Below are 16,922 nucleotides of genomic sequence, written 5' to 3' on the forward strand. Positions count from 1 at the left end.
CTTATTTTATTTATTTTTTTTGGCTCAAACGTCCAAAGGATTATTGATTTTGTGCCCATTAACCTGCCGAAAAATTAACAAACTGGCCAAATGACCGAATTTTATTTATTTTATTTTTTTGTCCTCCGTATAATGTATGGCCAGCATTGGACCTCATACACACTATTAGATTTTCTGCAGATTTTTGTCTTCAGATTTACCAAAACCATATAATATGAGGTCAAACCTTAGGAGTTTCAATTTGTATGCAATCAGGCAGGCCCTTCTACTACATGGTTTTGGTAAATCTGAAGACGCACAAATCTGCAGAAAATGTAATAGTGTGTAAGGGGCTTTAATTGTGCACAGGTGTTATACAGTAGTTTGTATGTTGTTTACATAATCAGTGTATTACTTGATTAATTCTGATTTATATGTTTAATTATCACAGTTTTGTGGCTCTATCTGTTCTGTGGAAGATATCTCGCAGCCCGTTTTATTGTGGATCGTATTGCCATCCAAGCACAGTTTCAAGTTTGGATATTATATACTGTATATACATATGCATTCATGATGTAAATTCTGACCTTCTTTGTGCAGTTTTATTTGATAGTATAATGCATTATAATTTTCCATTTGCTTTTTCTTGTTTGGTTTACTCGTGTTAATATCTTTTCAGGAGTTTAATTTGTGGGATGGCGAGTTGCAGTATGTTGATCTGCTGTTGGCAAGAGACTTGCGAAACAATTCTGCTTGGAACCAAAGATACTTTATTATTTCTAACACATCAGGATACAGCAACCCCAAAATTCTAGAGAGGGAGGTCCAGTAAGTGTTTGCGTAATTACACCTTGCGTTACGTTATCAATTAACAATAATGTTGCCTCTCCTAATTCTTGGTGCGATAATAAAATAGTAGCCACCCAGTTATACAGCTTAATAGGGATTTATTTAGCTTTCTTTTTAGTTTTCAGGATGTTTGGCACCATACCACACTGTGTATATTTTTAGTAAAGTATAACTATAGGAAAAAGTGTGTGTGTGTGTGTGTGTGTGTTTGTTTTTCTTTTTTTTTTTTTTATTCTGTATAGATTAGGGGAGTGTTTTTTATATATACACATACAGGAGATTGCGAAAATTATAATCAACCACAATAAATGAACGAACAATATGAAAAAGGTGCAACTTATTCCTATAAAACAGGTGAACTTATCACCAATATATACATATGATGAAAATATTGTGTAAAATTCATATTTTTTTTTTAGAAAACATATTAACCACTTAAGAACTGCCGCATGACAATGTACGTCGGTGCAATGGCACCGACAGGCACAAGCACGTACATGTACGTGCTTGCCTTCCAGCGGGTGGGGGGTCCGATTGGACCCCCTTCCGCTGGATGCGGCGGTCCGTTTCGCTGCAGGAGCGATCCGGGATGAGGGGATGGCCATTTTTTTCTGGCCATCCCCTCGATCGCGCCTGGCCAATGAGAAGCTTCCTCCCACTGTGTATAGTAAACACAGGCAGGGAGCAAGTGATATCATTCTCCTCGGGGCGGTCTTTTTGACCGGACTATGAGGAGAAGTGAAAGTAAGTGTGCACCAACACTACACTAACACGTAGGCGCACACACAGGCACACAAACCCCCCCCTCCAGTCAGTGTCACCGATTGCAGTGATCATTTATTTACTGATCACTGCATTCAGTGTCAGTTGTGACAGTAAAAACTGTCAGGGCAGTTAGTGTTAGGTCCAGGGTAGCCCCCTACCACCCCCCAATAAAGGTTTAACCCCCTGATTGCCCCTAGAGTTAACCCTTTCACCCCCTTTTGCCAGTGTCACTAAGCGATCATTTTTCTGATCGCTGCATTAGTGTCGCTAGGTAGCTAGTTTTTTTTTAGGTTCACCGCCAGGTTTTTATAGCGCTAGGTACCCCGATATACTACCCAATAATGGTTTTAACCCCCTGATTGCCCCTAGTTAACCCTTTCACCAGCGATCACAGTATGTGTCACTGGTGACGCTGGTTAGCAAGTTAGTTATTTAGGTTCCCCGTCAGGTTTTTATATAGCGCCAGGGACCCCTTTCACCAGTGATCACCATATAAGTGTTACGGGTGACTGGTTAGTTTGCTTTTTATAGCATCAGGGCACCCATTTATTACCCAATAAAGGTTTAACCCCCTGATCACCCGGCGGGTGATATCAATTAGGTTTTAGGGTCAGGGTCTTCGTCGCCCCAGGCAGTGCTAGGTTAGTGCCAGTACCGCTAACACCCACGCGCAAAGCATACACCTCCTGTAGTGATATAGAATCTGAACAGATCAATATCTGATCTGATCAGATCTATACTAGTGTCTCCAGCAGTTTAGGGTTCCAAAAAACGCATTGTTAGCAGGATCAGCCCAGATACCTGCTAGCACCTGCGTTTTGCCCCCTCCGCCCAGCCCACCCAAGTGCAGTATCGATCGATCACTGTCACTTACAAAACACTAAACACATAACTGCAGCGTTCGCAGAGTCAGGCCTGATCCCTGCGATCGCTAACAGTTTTTTTTGGTAGCGTTTTATATTTAAATCCGGAAGGCAGTGCTTGGTTTTCGGGGTCCCGTACGTGGCTAGGCTCCCAAAAAGTCCCCCACATGTGGTATCCCCGTACTCGGAAGAAGCGGCAGTATTTATTTTGAGGTGTAATTTCACTTATGCCCATAGCATGTGCGAGCAATATATCATTTAGTGACAACTTTGTGCAAAAAAAAAAAATTGTAATATTCCTGCAACTTGTGGCAAAATATAAAATATTTCATGGACTCAACATGCCTCTCGGTAAATAGCTTGGGGTGTCTACTTTCCAAAATGGGGTCATTTGTGTGGGTTTTGTGCTATTTTGGCATTTTATGGCCTTCGAAAATGTGATGGGTAGTGAGGAGTGAAATCAAAAAATTTGCACCCTTAGAAATCCTGAAGGCAGTGATTGGTTTTCGGGGTGCCGTACGCGGCTAGACTCCCAAAAAGTCCCACATATGTGGTATCCACGTACTCAGGAGAAGCAGCAGAATATATTTTGGGGTGCAATTCCACATATAACTATGGCATGTGTGAGCAATATATCATTTAGTGACCTCCCTTTTTTTTTTATCATTATTCAATCACTTGGGACAAAAAAAAAAAATTCAATGGGCTCAACATGCCCCTCAGCAATTTCCTTGGGGTGTCTGCTTTCCAAAATGGGGTCATTTGGGGGGGGGGGGTTTGTACTGCCCTGCCATTTTAGCACCTCAAGAAATGAGATAGGCAGTCGTAAATTAAAAGCTGTGTAAATTCCAGAAAATATACTCTAGTTTTTAGACGCTATAACTTTTGCGCAAACCAATAAATATATGCTTATTGACATTTTTTTTTTTTTTTTTTTTTTTTTTTTTTTACTAAAGACATGTGGCTGAATAAATTTTGCCCTAAATGTATGACTAAAATTGAGTTTATTCGATTTTTCTTATAACAAAAAGTAGAAAAAATTATTTTATTTTTTTTGTTTTTTTTTCCTCAAAATTTTCGGTCTTTTTCCATTTTATATCGCAAAAAATAAAAATCGCAGAGGCAATCAAATACCATCAAAAGAAAGCTCTATTTGTGGGAAGAAAAGGACGCAAGTTTCGTTTGGGTAAAACATTGCATGACCGCGCAATTACCGGTTAAAGCAGCGCAGTGCGAAATTGTAAAAAGACCTCTGGTCCTTAGGCTGAAAATTGGTCCGGGGCTGAAGTGGTTAATATATAAATATAATAATGAAAAAATCTCATATGAACTGGTAAATCTTAAGACCCCTTTCACACCGAGGTGCTTCACAGGCGCTACAGCGGAAAAAAAAAAAACCTGTAAAGAGCCTATCCTGTTTCTCCAGTGGGAAAGCCCTTGAGCGGTGCGCTGGCAGGGTGCTAAAAAAAAGTCCTGCTAGCAGCATCTTTGGAAAGGTGTATACACCGCTTCTGCCCATTGAACTGAATGGGCACTGCGGCCAAACCGCTTATGCACAGCCAAGAATTATACGTATCGGCTCAGAACTTTCAGACTGTCAGCTGGTGCATGGTGACGTCACGGGTTCTCTCTTGGCTGTGCACGAGATAATTATGATTTACTGCACCATGAAGCTCCTCTTCTTTTAACCAACCATTGGAAAAACTATTTGGAGGCATTCCGGATTAAAAGGAAATTGGTTTAAAGCTATCCCACTGCCTGTCACCTAAAACAGAGGAGAGCGGCTATCCCATTTGAATTAACCAGGTGGAGTATTACAGCTGATGGCTGCTGCTTATGAGTGAGGAGAAGGTAAAAATCCTACCTGGGTGTTCCTGTTGAATTGTGGCCGGCTTATTGCTCCAGAGTGAATAGCCGTTACAGCATATTGCTGACATTGGCCCTTATAATTTGTGGTCCGTCGTATCCGGTAAGAGGCCATCTGGCTACTTTTTAAGTTTTACTGTTTCTATCTGGATCTGAAACATTGGAGCACTCCTGCAAAGTGGAGGGGTGGCAGCCCAAGTCATCTCTATCTCTTTGCTAATTTGTTTTAATTTGGACATTCTTTTGATACATTACGTTAATTTTAAATAGTTGTGTGCTCTTTTAAGATTTACCAATTCACATGGGATTTTTTCATCATTCTATTTATATAATAAAACTTTCACTAAAAAAATATAAATTTTTCACAATATTTTCACCATCTATATATTGGTGATTACTTCACCTGTTTTATAAGAATAAGTTGCACCTTTTTCATATTTGTTTGTTGTGGTTAATTATATTTGCGCAATTTCCTGTGTGTGTGTGTGTGTGTGTGTGTGTGTATGTGTGTGTGTGTGTGTGTGTGTGTGTGTGTATATATATATATATATATATATATATATATATATATATATATATAATCTCCGTTTAATTGAGTATTCAATTTGCCAGAAGATAGCTGCATTTAAACCCTTTTCACAAAATGTTTTCACTTAATTAGCTTTTAAACATTACCTGCACATAGGGTTGGGCAGGCGCAGAGAAACTAATATATACATCCTTCCTTTTTTTTTTTTTTTTTTATCTATATTGGGGAGATTTGCTTTCACTTCTAGTCCTAAAGCCAAAACAGGAAATCCCTGCAAATGAAGGGAATACATCGGGGTCACCAGAACAAGTGTCCCTATTAGAATAAGTCCTCTCTATTACTGCTCTGAGGACAACCCAAAATTTAGGATTTTCTTTTCCTTTTGATGATCACGATAAATGGGACAAATAGAGAGGGGGGTCTCCCTAGCAGGGGCAAAGGTAGAGATAAAAACTGGTGTATTAATCCCATTCCACTCTGTCCAAAAATAAAAAATAAAATTTTTTTTTGCCTTTTTAGTTATACTTTAAAGTGGATGTAAACCCAATGTCATCCTTTCTAAACTACTGCCATAGGGGTTATCTATAAGGATATACATGCCTCCTGCATGTTGAACTGGATGGACTGGTGTCTTCAACCTTACTAACTATGTATGTATCCCTACCTGTCAAATGTCTCCCCTCTGTCTGTTATGAGATGCAGATTCTGTGGGTGGGTCTGTTGTCTGGAGCTCGGTGGGTGGAGTTGTGATGTCAGTAGACTCCCCGCCCACCTCTACACTCCCCTTGTCAATATGCATTTTCTCCTGTGTATTTCTTACCCTGAACTTCGGCTATGATCTCTAACATCCAGTGAAAAGACAGGAAAGTAACCACATGACTTCAGCATGCCAAATCATGCTGAGATGTGGAACATCCAATCCTGGCAGAGCAGCAGAAGAAAGGCGTGAGAAGGAATTAAAAAATAATGCATGTCTCTTAGGCTAGTGCACCAGATATGTAAATCACCTGTCACTCACAGCAAGGAGGAGGATTTGACAAAGTTTTTCTCTGTTTGTCAAGATTTATCTCACTGAACACTAAAAGAGGATTGCTCAGAGCTGGATTAACTCTGTGGCAAGACTGGGCTCAAATGATAGGAAATCGTATACTCTACATTATGACAAGTGGGTTTACATCCACTTTAACCAAATAATTTTTGTGAATCTATTGCAAAGTTTCTTTCAGGAGATCCTGCCAGTAAATGCACTAATGTTGTAGGCTGCCAAACCTAAGCCCCTTCCTTGCGGCTAGCAGTAGCGTTGTCAGCCTGTCATGCTCACTTCCTTAGTTGACCTAAATGTCCTCTGCTTTGCTGGGCAGTTCTTATCAGGCAAAGCTCCAACACTTTTGCATTGTGTCAGAGATTTACATTAAGCTCTCTCCCCATGCCTTCCTGTCGGCCCATAACTGATGGGCTGCCTCATCAGCCAAAAGGAATGCCTGGGAAATAGTAGAGAGTAGGCAAGCTTCAACTCTATGGAATCATGATGAAGCTTTGCTTGGTGGCACGGCATTCTGGCAAAGCAGAGAATGCTGAAGGCTGTGGCAGATTGTATTCTTTATAAATTAACACAATCTTGTTAAATCGCAAAATGGAAGTGTTGGACACTTTTTGGATTAAAAAAAAAAAAAAAAAAAAAAGAGTTCTTATTAGTATTAAAATGGGCATAAAGTAACAGCATCAGTGCTGACAAGGGAGTGCACCCATGTTTTATATCGGAGGTGTCCAACCTTTTAACCTTCCTGGACCACGTTGGAATAAGAGGAATTGTATTGGGTCACAGACAAAAGCCAAGAACAATAAAGATTGCAGATGAGCAGAAAAAGTTGGGCAGACCACTGATATAGATAATGTACCTATCCGAGTAATAAAACTTCATTTTTGTTAGTATTTTTTATTTTTTATATTATAAACGTAAAAGATGGCAGCATAAAGCGAATGTGATATTTGATATGCTTTTTGATAAACTTAACGCATCAATATCTGGTTTGATGGATCTAGTTGCAATTCTCAATGTGCTCATCGGATATTTATGTTCAGATTTTGCCCTCTGTGTGCTTCATCCTTGTTGCTCACAAATATAGGCGCCTGGTTAAAAAAAAAAAAAAAAAAAAAAAAAAAAAAGAATAAGGCGCGATTGTGAAGAGTGGGGTCATTTTTCTTTGGGAAGATAAAACCTATAAAATTCCAGTACAGAGACGCACTCAGTTTTCTTCGTCCACATGTGTTCGATAAGTGTAAATGCATTTTTTACAAAAAAATAAGTTTAAGTAGGTTTACAATTTTGTGTTGGGCTACATTCATAGCTGTCTTGGGCTGCATGCAGCCAGTGGGCCACAGGTTGGACACCCCTGGTCTAGGGGAAAGTGTCGAGCACCATTAAAGTGTTACTTAACCTACAATAGTAAAATCGGCCTGTATATGCAATAAAGCATGCTTATTATACTCGCAGTGGAACCTAAGGGGTTAATCCTCTGCATTGTAAGAAAAGGTTGTTTGATCCTGTGTTCTCTGATCCTCCCCTTCAACAGTCCCCAATCCATCTCCTGATAGAACAGGGCATTGGGGGCAAGCTGCACATGCTCAGTTTGGTGTGTATTGCTGGAGATTTTTTATTTATTTATTTATTTTCTTGGGAGAGTGCATGTGATCAGCACTGTCTAGAAAGAGAGGGTCAGGGGTTCTGCAGCCTCTTAGGACAATCGGGAGAGAAAAAAAATCTCCCTCTACAAGCTTTAACCAGTGCTCTGCTGGACACTGATAGAACTCCCAAGACTGCTCTAACTGCTGATAAGAGGTATTTAGCCATTTTTATCTACTAAAACTATTGCGTTTCCATGTTCTGTGTACTGTGGGAGACCAGATATAGTGAATGCAGGGTCCTGGGCTTAGTAACACTTTAAAATTTAAAGTGTTCTATGGCGCAAATATCCAAATTAGCAATATTGTTGGAAAACGAGGGGTAAAAGGTGGATGTATTTAATGCCACATTCACATTTTGCGTAGAGGAAATGCGCGTTCCTGCTCGCAGTTTTTTTTTTTTTTTTTCTCTCGTGCAATGTTTCTTTCATTTCTGCTGGTCACATATGGTAGTGCAAACACTTTGCCATGTTTTTAAAAATGCGGGCAAAAAAATGCAATTCTGTCTATTTTCAGAGCAGCCAAGTGTGAATGGGCCTTACAGGTCCTTTCAGGTTGTTTGGGGTCACCCAGGTCTACACAGACCTTGACTTTTCTCATTTTAAAGCTACACCCCACTCCTGCTAGAAGCTTTGTTGCCAATATATGCTCTGCCACGGAGCTACTAAATCTGGTGAGTGCAGAAATCTATAAATCACAAAACTGTTTGAGACCTGTGTAAACTGTGTATTGAGGATCCATGAGACTTACCAGTTCCATCAGTTTGAAGGTGTTTGCAGACAGACTAAATTTTAAATGTGATATTAACAGGTAAACTCTCACTTGTCAATACTTGTATACATCATTTAGTTTGTTTTCTGTATTTATAGCTATTTTTTATCTTATTATTTGTTTTGTAAAGCACACCTTATGCTACAACTTCCTAATCACATTTTTTTTTCCAGATATGCTATAGAGATGATCAAGGTTGCTCCACACAATGAAAGTGCATGGAACTATCTTCGAGGGTGAGATCAATGTATTTTTAAATATAAAACTATCTCTATAGCGGCAGAATTTTTCAGCTGTGATCTGCTTTTGCGCAGCGGCAAATTTATATCTACCTAAATTTCTTTTTTTTTTACCTGAATTCATTCCCTGTGTTAAGGTAAAAAATGTCTCAGTATTTGTATGGACCCCCAAAGAGCGCCCATGATCATGTAGTTCCTCTTCGGAGGATGTATCCTCTGTTCTTCAGGATTCTAGTTATAGCCCAAAATTGGCGTTTATACCGGTTCCTTAACGACCAATGATGTATGTCAATAAGGTTATCATGTATCGGTACTGTTCTATACTGTATTCTATGGTTTATAACCTTAATAAAAATGTTTGGAAAATAAAAATTTTGTTCAGAGAAAAGCCTCCCATCCAACATTTTTTAACAGTTTTCGATGGAGATAATTGGTGGCAGGCTTGATGGAAAAGAGTATTCATCTGAGCAATTTAGAAATCCGCCCCCTACCCCAGAAGAAATCTATTTTCTTTCTTTTCTTTTTTTTTTTTTTAGTAAGGCTACAATGAAAATGCCCCCCCTCCCCCCAAACAATTATCAGTTGCTTTTCACAGATAAATTGGTACAATCTGACTAGTTTCAATGGGCTACTGCACTTACACAATTCTCATGTTATTTTCCACTGCCTTATTAAGTAAATCCATGCGCATTCAGTTTGTTTACCAATTATTATAAAATCTTTTGAAACAAAATAACAGTTTTCTGTTTTTTTCCCCACTAGCATATTACAAGACCGTGGCATGTCTGACTATCCAAACCTTCTTGAGCAAATCCAGAGCATACAGCAAACGCACAGCTCCCCATTTCTCATTGCCTTTTTAGTGGACTTGTTCGATGACCTGTTGGAAAAGAAATGTAAAGACCCTGAGGATACACTGAAGAAAGCGCTAGAGGTTGGTTATTTGTATTGTAATCGTTGTAATGAAGTACATTTAGAGTACATACAACCTGATTATGCTAGTACATGCTATCACTCTATCTGCCTACCACTATGTCATAATGAAGAGTCTATTTTCTGACTGCCTGCCAGAGGATAGACCACTGAAGATCAGTTTTGTATGGTTTAGCAATCCCCCAGCAATGTCATTTTCTGCTTATGCGATCAGCTTATCCCCCAGTAATGTTGTGTAATCATGTATCCCTCCTATTCCTTGTAGCACTGTAAATCATCACACTGCAACAGGCAAACCTTTCTATGTAGCATGGAGTAAAATAATTAATTGTACCATGTTGACCATGGGTAGTAGTAGGAAAGTAAAAATATAGGGAATACCTTTTTTAGTGTGGATAACTGAATATATTTTGAGGTGTAAGATTTTGGAAAAACTTTCCAAAAGCTTGCACAGCAAAATATATTCAGTAGAAAAAGTATATTTTAGCTTATTGTAGATGTTGGATATTTCCCTGGAAATCTATTAGTGAGATTTCTGTGCTTGGGTCCCTGAGTCTGCATTCCTGCAGTGACCATTATTGGAGGGGGAGGTCCCACTCTCCCGGTGGGTATTTTATTTATGTGCAGGGGTCAACACAATAGTGTGAACGCAAGTATTCTAGAACTTAAAGAAGAAAAAAAAGTAGAAGAAAAAGAGTGTAACTTCCCTTTTGAGTGAAGTTCCACTTAAATTTTTTTTGTGTAGGCTACACTGAAATAAAGCCTAAGTTGTGAATACATTTTGGTCATCTGTTCTTTGTCTATGCTTTTTTGGTTGTTTGCCAGTGTATTCTACATTAAAGGGAATTTACTAAGACAAATTAGAATCTGGAGCAGTTGTACATGATAACCAATCAGGGTCTAGCTTTAATAAAATTTTTTTTTTTTTTTTTTTAGGTATTTTATTTGTTTTCAAGTAAGCATTAACATGGCAAAGAATGGGTACGTACCATTCAGTTTGCAATATCAAATGACAATAATATAGACAGAAGGACATATCTGTATTAGAGGTCGACCGATATGGGTTTTTCTCTGGCCGATGCCGATACCGATATTTAGAAATCGCCACGGCCGATGGCCGATATATGATGCAGGTTTTTTGGGGCCGATATGTTAGGCCCATTATTTATTTATTTTTTCCCCTTCATCTCATAAAATCGAACAGTTAGACACCTTTCCCACTGGGACGTTTTTCAGGCGCTTTAAAATGGCGCCTGTAAAGTGCCTGCAAAATGGCTCCCCTGCAGTCTGTGTGGAAGCCCCGAGTGCTTTCACACTGAGGCGATGCGCTGGCAGGACGTTAAAAAAAAAGTCCTGCAAGCAGCATCTTTGGAGTGGTGTATACCGCTCCTCCACCACTCCTGCCCATTGAAATGAATGGGCACCGCTGCCGAAGCACCTGCAACGCGATTTGGCAGCGGCGCTTCACGGGCACATTTAACCCCTTCCTGGGCTGCTAGCTGGATTATAAGTGCCTCGCTAAAATGACGGTAAAGCGCCGCTAAAACTGGCAGCGTTTTACAGTCAACGCCTGCTCGTTCCAGTGTGAAAGCAGCCTTAAGTGATACAGAAAATTTCTTACATTTATTAAACAAAACAAACATCCAAACAGTTCACTTGTATGTATAATTTAGAATGAAATAAATTATATATAATTATTATTATTTTTTTTTTAAATATATATATATATTACACAAAAACAGGTAATCAAAACTTTTGGATGAAAAAAAAATGGGCTAACTTTACAGTTTTTTTTTTTGGTTTGTTTTTTTTTTTTAAATCGGTGCATTTTTTCCCAAAAAAATTGAGTTTGAAAGACCGCTGCGCAAATACCGTGTGACATAAAATATTGCAACAACCGCTATTTTATTCCCTAGGATCTCTGCTAAAAAATATACATACGTTTTGGGGGTTCTAAGTGAATTTCTAGCAGAAAATACAGGATTTTTATTTGTAAGCATCAAGTGTCAAAAAAGATTTAGTCTTTAAATGGTTAAACAGAACTCTACACACTGAGTTGAGTTCATTCATTCAAGTGTAAACATTGTATCTTTTTGATCTTTTCTTGACAGACTGCCCAGAGAGGAGACAAGTCCCTTCACTCAAGTCTCCAGGCAACTTGCACTGACTTCTATACTGAAGTCATTTGCAAGTCGCGCTGAACATATCATCGGCCTTTTTTAAAAGCACAATCTGCCAATTAATTAAAAAACGCCAAATATCGGCCGACCGATATATTGGTCGACCTCTAATCTGTATACCCAGAGAATAAACAATTACCAGATAACACCATGGTAACAAAACAGCTGCTGAATAGGCCATTTTAGAAGAAACCTCTCAATCCAATCAAAATACAGAAGAATGCAAACATAAAGGAGGATATAACGCAGGACACCTATCTGTAAACTTATGGGGGGTTTACCTCCCAGTCTTGTTAAACTTTAATCTCACCTGAAACCTTAGAAGTCAATTCCGACCTTATTCTGTCTGTTTTTTTGGACAACCTCTGGCAGTATAGGTCAGTTTAAACACGGGCAATGCTTGATTGATCAATTCTACCTACATCTGTAAAGTGTGTGGGTGGGGGGGGGGGGCTCTGATTTCTTCCAACGGATGTCAATTTCCTTTTTTTGCATAAAAAAAAAAGGATAAACCGGACCAGTACTCTTCCTCTTCCAGATCTCCAATTTTAGAATCTTAAAGTCAAGTTTCAGTCTGAGGGGAAAAATTTTTTAAAAGTCAGCAGCTACAAGTCTCGGCACACCGATGGATGAATCGGCACCCCAAGCCGATTCATCCATCAACTTCAGGTGCAGGCACCGGCATTACAAGTAAGGGAAACCACAGAACACTAATGAAATGCAAAATTTTATTTTTATTGTAACAAATATCCAACTATTTTAATTAGTACAACACCAAAGGAGGGGTTTATATACACAGACTCATTAAAAAGAATGACAACGTTGTCACATTGATTAAAAACAGACGGACAGAGCCGCGGCTGCACTTATCACATACATGCCAGAATTGCCATCTATAAATTCCTGGTACTAGCTCAATAGACCAATAACATCCATATAGGCAATTTAAGGTGACTTACACTCGGCCAGCTAGTCACCCACCCAATATGCCAGGTGTGCCATCTTGGATTGATTTACCTGAATCTTTTGAACTGCCTATAGGGAGGTTATTGGTCTATTGATTGTAGTGTGTATGTGATGAGTGCAGCCGCGGCTCTGTCCGTCTGTTTTAAATCGATGTGACAACGTTGTCATATTCTTTTTGAATCTGTGTATATAATCTCCCCCCCCCCTTCCTTTTGTGTTGTACTAATTAAAGTAGTTGGATATTTGTTACAATAAAAATAAAAATTTGCATTTCGTTAGTGTTTTGTGGTGTCCTCTTTTGGAGACTCTCTTGTTTCTTCTAGTTTTTTCTTTGCTTTTTTGTGTCCCCCGAACCACATTCTATCTTTGGATATGAATGGTAGTATCTGCATTATTTAAATTAGAGTAAATTTATTTATTTTTAGGTTGATCCAGGTAATCCCTCCTATTTTTCATTTTTTTTATTTTTTATTTTTTTTAAGTAAGGGAAACCGACTGTGAAGCCTCCAGGCTGTTTTCTGTCTGTTTCCTACTACGCATGTGTAAGTCTCGATTTTTTTTTTTGGGACGCAGACAGGTCCTAGAAGGCGCGGGGGGGCGGGGGGGAGGTCAGACATGGCGTAGATCGCCGTGCCAGGAAGTGGGAGCGGGTTCCTGTTAAGACCAGGTACCTGCTCCCCCCCTGAAAAAATGTCAAATGTGGGGGTGCGAACAAGCGGAGCTTCCCCTTTTGGGTGGAGCTCCACTTTAACTGAACAAACTGCAGTTAAAATCTGGTTACTTTGTATAGAGATGCTGCAAATTCTCTCTACTCTAGCATTAGTAAATTCCCTCATTGTGGTTAGTATGAGTGCTCCGTAAGTGTCTGCAATCATAACAGCTAAATTGGTGTTTAAAAGAGCAACAGTCTCAAAAGTTATGATTGCATTAAAAAAGCATGGCACAATTTCCCTAGCAAAGAAAAATTGGGGGTGAAAAACTAAAGTGGAATAAAATTGAGCCACTGAATGCTAATAATTATTGTTTCCAAACAGCCGCAAACTAGTAGTACAGCAAAAAAGGGAAAGCGGAACTCCGTATCCATCAAGACCCTGTTTTTACAAAAGCGGTCTTCAGAGAACTTCACAAAGCTATCATCCATTGAAGAGCTGCAATTCTTAAACCAATTCTTACATTTTAATTAAGGTTTTCTTTACCGATTTAAGTCTTGCCGTGTTGTGTATGCAGTCATTACCATGGTGACTGTTTGCTCTTGAAATGCCCAAAATTTGCCTGTTACGGTTAAACACACTCCAGCTTAGTAGGCCAGAAATATTTTAATGGTTTTTGTCTGGAGTAATTGGATCCTATTGGGTTGTGTTTTCCATTTATTCATCTGATGGAAGAAGTGATTGTAACAGTTAAATTTTTTTATTTTTCTAAAATAATAAACATTACATACCTGTGTGCTCTGTGCAAAAATTTTGTCCAGTGCAGCCCCAGTCCTCCTCTTCTGGGATCTTTTCTGAGTGATTGATCCCAAGCCGCACTGTCAATGCACACAGGACTCAACTCTACCCCCCTCTCTCTGTTCACAGGATTTGATAGACAGCAGCAGGAGCCAATGGCTCCTGCTGCTGTTGAGTCTCCTGTGAGAAGAGGGGGGGAAGAACAGCATCGCTGCTCCTGCAGACAGGCACAGTGTTGAAACGAGGTCTGGATCAGGTAAGTATTTCAGGGGGGCCCGACGGGCAGGTTTTTTTTTTTTTTTTTTTCCCTTAATGCAGATAATGTATTACAACCGCTTTACATGCTTTTGTCTCTCTTTCAGCTCTGTGAACTTCTTGCCACAGAAAAAGATACAATTAGAAAAGAATACTGGCGCTATATTGGACGCTCACTACAGATGAAGTATGGTTCAAAGAATTCTGAAAAGGAAGAAATTAGTCAAGCAGATAATAATGGACAATAACTATAACATACTGTAGCTCCATATTTAATGGTGTATTTAACTATTTTTCCCTTAGAGAAAAATGATGTCATTATTAATCCTGCACCGTCTAACCCATGACTGTGTATGATACACTGACTTTAATTTTAAGGATAACCAACTCATCATGTGTACCCTTTCAGTTGCCTAAAGAGTACCAGTCACTTAAACTCAGAATATTGGTATAATATTAAAGGTATTTAAAGCCCCTTAAAGTGAAGAAATTAACTGTTAAAGTCATAGTAGTGTGCAAAGTGCATGTTTCAAAGCTCCCTATTATTTTTGGGGCTAATTTACACAGGCTTGCTGAAAAAAACCAAGCCCTGTGTCTTTTTACAGCACAGACAAGCTATCTCAGGCCAGATTTCCATCCAATCTGATTAGGTTAGCAAAACAAATGTCATCCTCCTTTTTTTCAAGGTAGTAATGATTTTCAGCGGCATGAGAAGAAATTGTATAAGTGAAGGGCAGGCAGATTCAACCTGTAACTTATTAGTATTAAGTATGATGCCACTTGTAGCTAGAGGAAGCATCAGAGCATTGTCAGCTGGAGAAGGACCAAAATGGTTCTAATGTTCCAGCTTTCCTGGCTGAGGTTAATCTTCATTAGTATGCCTGCCGTTGGTTGGGTTTCTGAAATTTTATAATAATTTCACCACGTAAGGAGTCTTTTCAGAAGTGACTGGTTCTTTTCAGCTTGTGATGTTGTTATTCTAAACCTTAATTGTTGCTGCATTGGCTTTTGGAGCAAAAACCTAAATCACTTATTGTATGTTCATGTTATGTTTCTTCTTACATGAACTCCTACCACTTGTACTTAACAGATGCTAAATATTTTATTAAGACGCTGCAATGATTTGTTGAAGAAGATGTAGCCATTTTCTTGCAATAAACTAAATTATAAAATTGGGTCTTGTGATAAACTTATTTGCGTCCGCCAGTTGTGTATGCCGCTTTCTCTCAAATTTTTGTTATCTCCAGTAGCAGCTTTAGGGCCCTTTTGACATTGATCGGTTTAAAGCCTGGTACAAATGGTATGTTATTTTTGGTTCAACTCAGCAGGCAGAAATGGGGGGAAAAAAAAGAGCAGCTCGCAAGGAGGTCTCTGTACTAACTATGTGATGTTAGTACAGCATTCTCCCTGCTGTGCTATTGTGTTCTGTACTGCCCTCCCTCCAAAACACACTGGTCAGCGCTTTCAACTCATGGCTGTGAGCCCCGATCGGCTGCTGGTTTTCCAGCACGCTCATTTGACAGAAGCCGATATTGTGAGATCAGCTTCTCTCAAACGAGGACCTGTACACACAGGCCAAATGTTGCCCGGTATCTACTGTACCGGCTGATTTTGGACAATATTGGGCCAGTGTGTACGGGGCTTTAGATATGCTTTTGGTGTTTAACCACTTCAGCTCCGGACCAATAAATACCTTAAGGACCAGAGGTCTTTTTGCAATTTCGCACTGCGCTGCTTTAACTGGTAATTGCGCGGTCATGCAATATTGCACCCAAACGAAATTTGCGTCCTTTTCTTCCCACAAATAGAGCTTTCTTTTGATGGTATTTGATTGCCTCTGCGATTTTTTTTTTTGCGATATAAATGGAAAAAGAGCGAAAATTTTGAAAAAAAAAAGATATTTTCTTCTTTTTGTTATAAGAAAAATCGAATAAACTAAATTTTAGTCATACATTGAGGGCAAAATTTATTCAGCCACATGTCTTTAGTAAAAAAAATGTCAATAAGCGTATATTTTTTGGTTTGCGCAAAAGTTATAGCGTCTACAAACTAGAGTACATTTTCTGGAATTTACACAGCTTTTAATTTATGACTGCCGATCTCATTTCTTGAGGTGCTAAAATGGCAGGGCAGTACAAATCCCCCCCCAAATGACCCCATTTTGGAAAGTAGACACTGTCCTAAGGGATTGAATAATGACAAAAAAAAAAAAATATTTTTTTTTACAAAAAGTTGTCACTAAATGATATATTGCTCACACATGCCATGGTTATATGTGGAATTGCACCCCAAAATATATTCCACTACTTCTCCCGAGTATGGGGATACCACATGTGTGGGACTTTTTGGGAGTCTAGTCGCGCACGGCACCCCGAAAACCAATCACCACCTTCAGGATTTCTAAGGGTGCAAATTTTTGATTTAACTCCTCACTACCTATCACAGTTTCGAAGTCCATAAAATGCCAAAATAGCACAAAACCCCCCAAATGACCCCATTTTGGAAAGTAGACACCCCAAGCTATTTACTGAGAGGCATGTTGAGTCCATGGAATATTTTATATTTTGCCACAAGTTGCGGGAATATTACAAACTTTT

At 39.1% G+C, this 16,922-nt stretch overlaps 1 protein-coding gene across 1 annotated transcript in view; it reads left to right on the top strand.

Moving 5' to 3' along the window:
- FNTA (farnesyltransferase, CAAX box, subunit alpha) overlaps positions 1 to 15,497 on the top strand; it is a 32,191-nt gene extending 16,694 nt beyond the window's left edge. The window contains exons 6-9 of the mRNA XM_077476188.1: positions 659 to 807; positions 8,478 to 8,540; positions 9,306 to 9,477; positions 14,433 to 15,497. Coding sequence (XP_077332314.1) covers positions 659 to 807; positions 8,478 to 8,540; positions 9,306 to 9,477; positions 14,433 to 14,573 — 525 coding nt within the window. The 3' untranslated portion in view covers positions 14,574 to 15,497. The remainder of the gene's footprint in view (positions 1 to 658; positions 808 to 8,477; positions 8,541 to 9,305; positions 9,478 to 14,432) is intronic.
- The last annotated feature ends 1,425 nt before the right edge of the window (positions 15,498 to 16,922 follow it).

Source organism: Lithobates pipiens, unplaced genomic scaffold (assembly GCF_037356315.1).
Source record: "Lithobates pipiens isolate NorthernLeopardFrog02 unplaced genomic scaffold, aLitPip1_a1.2 Scaffold_13, whole genome shotgun sequence".
Classification (NCBI taxonomy): domain Eukaryota; kingdom Metazoa; phylum Chordata; class Amphibia; order Anura; family Ranidae; genus Lithobates; species Lithobates pipiens.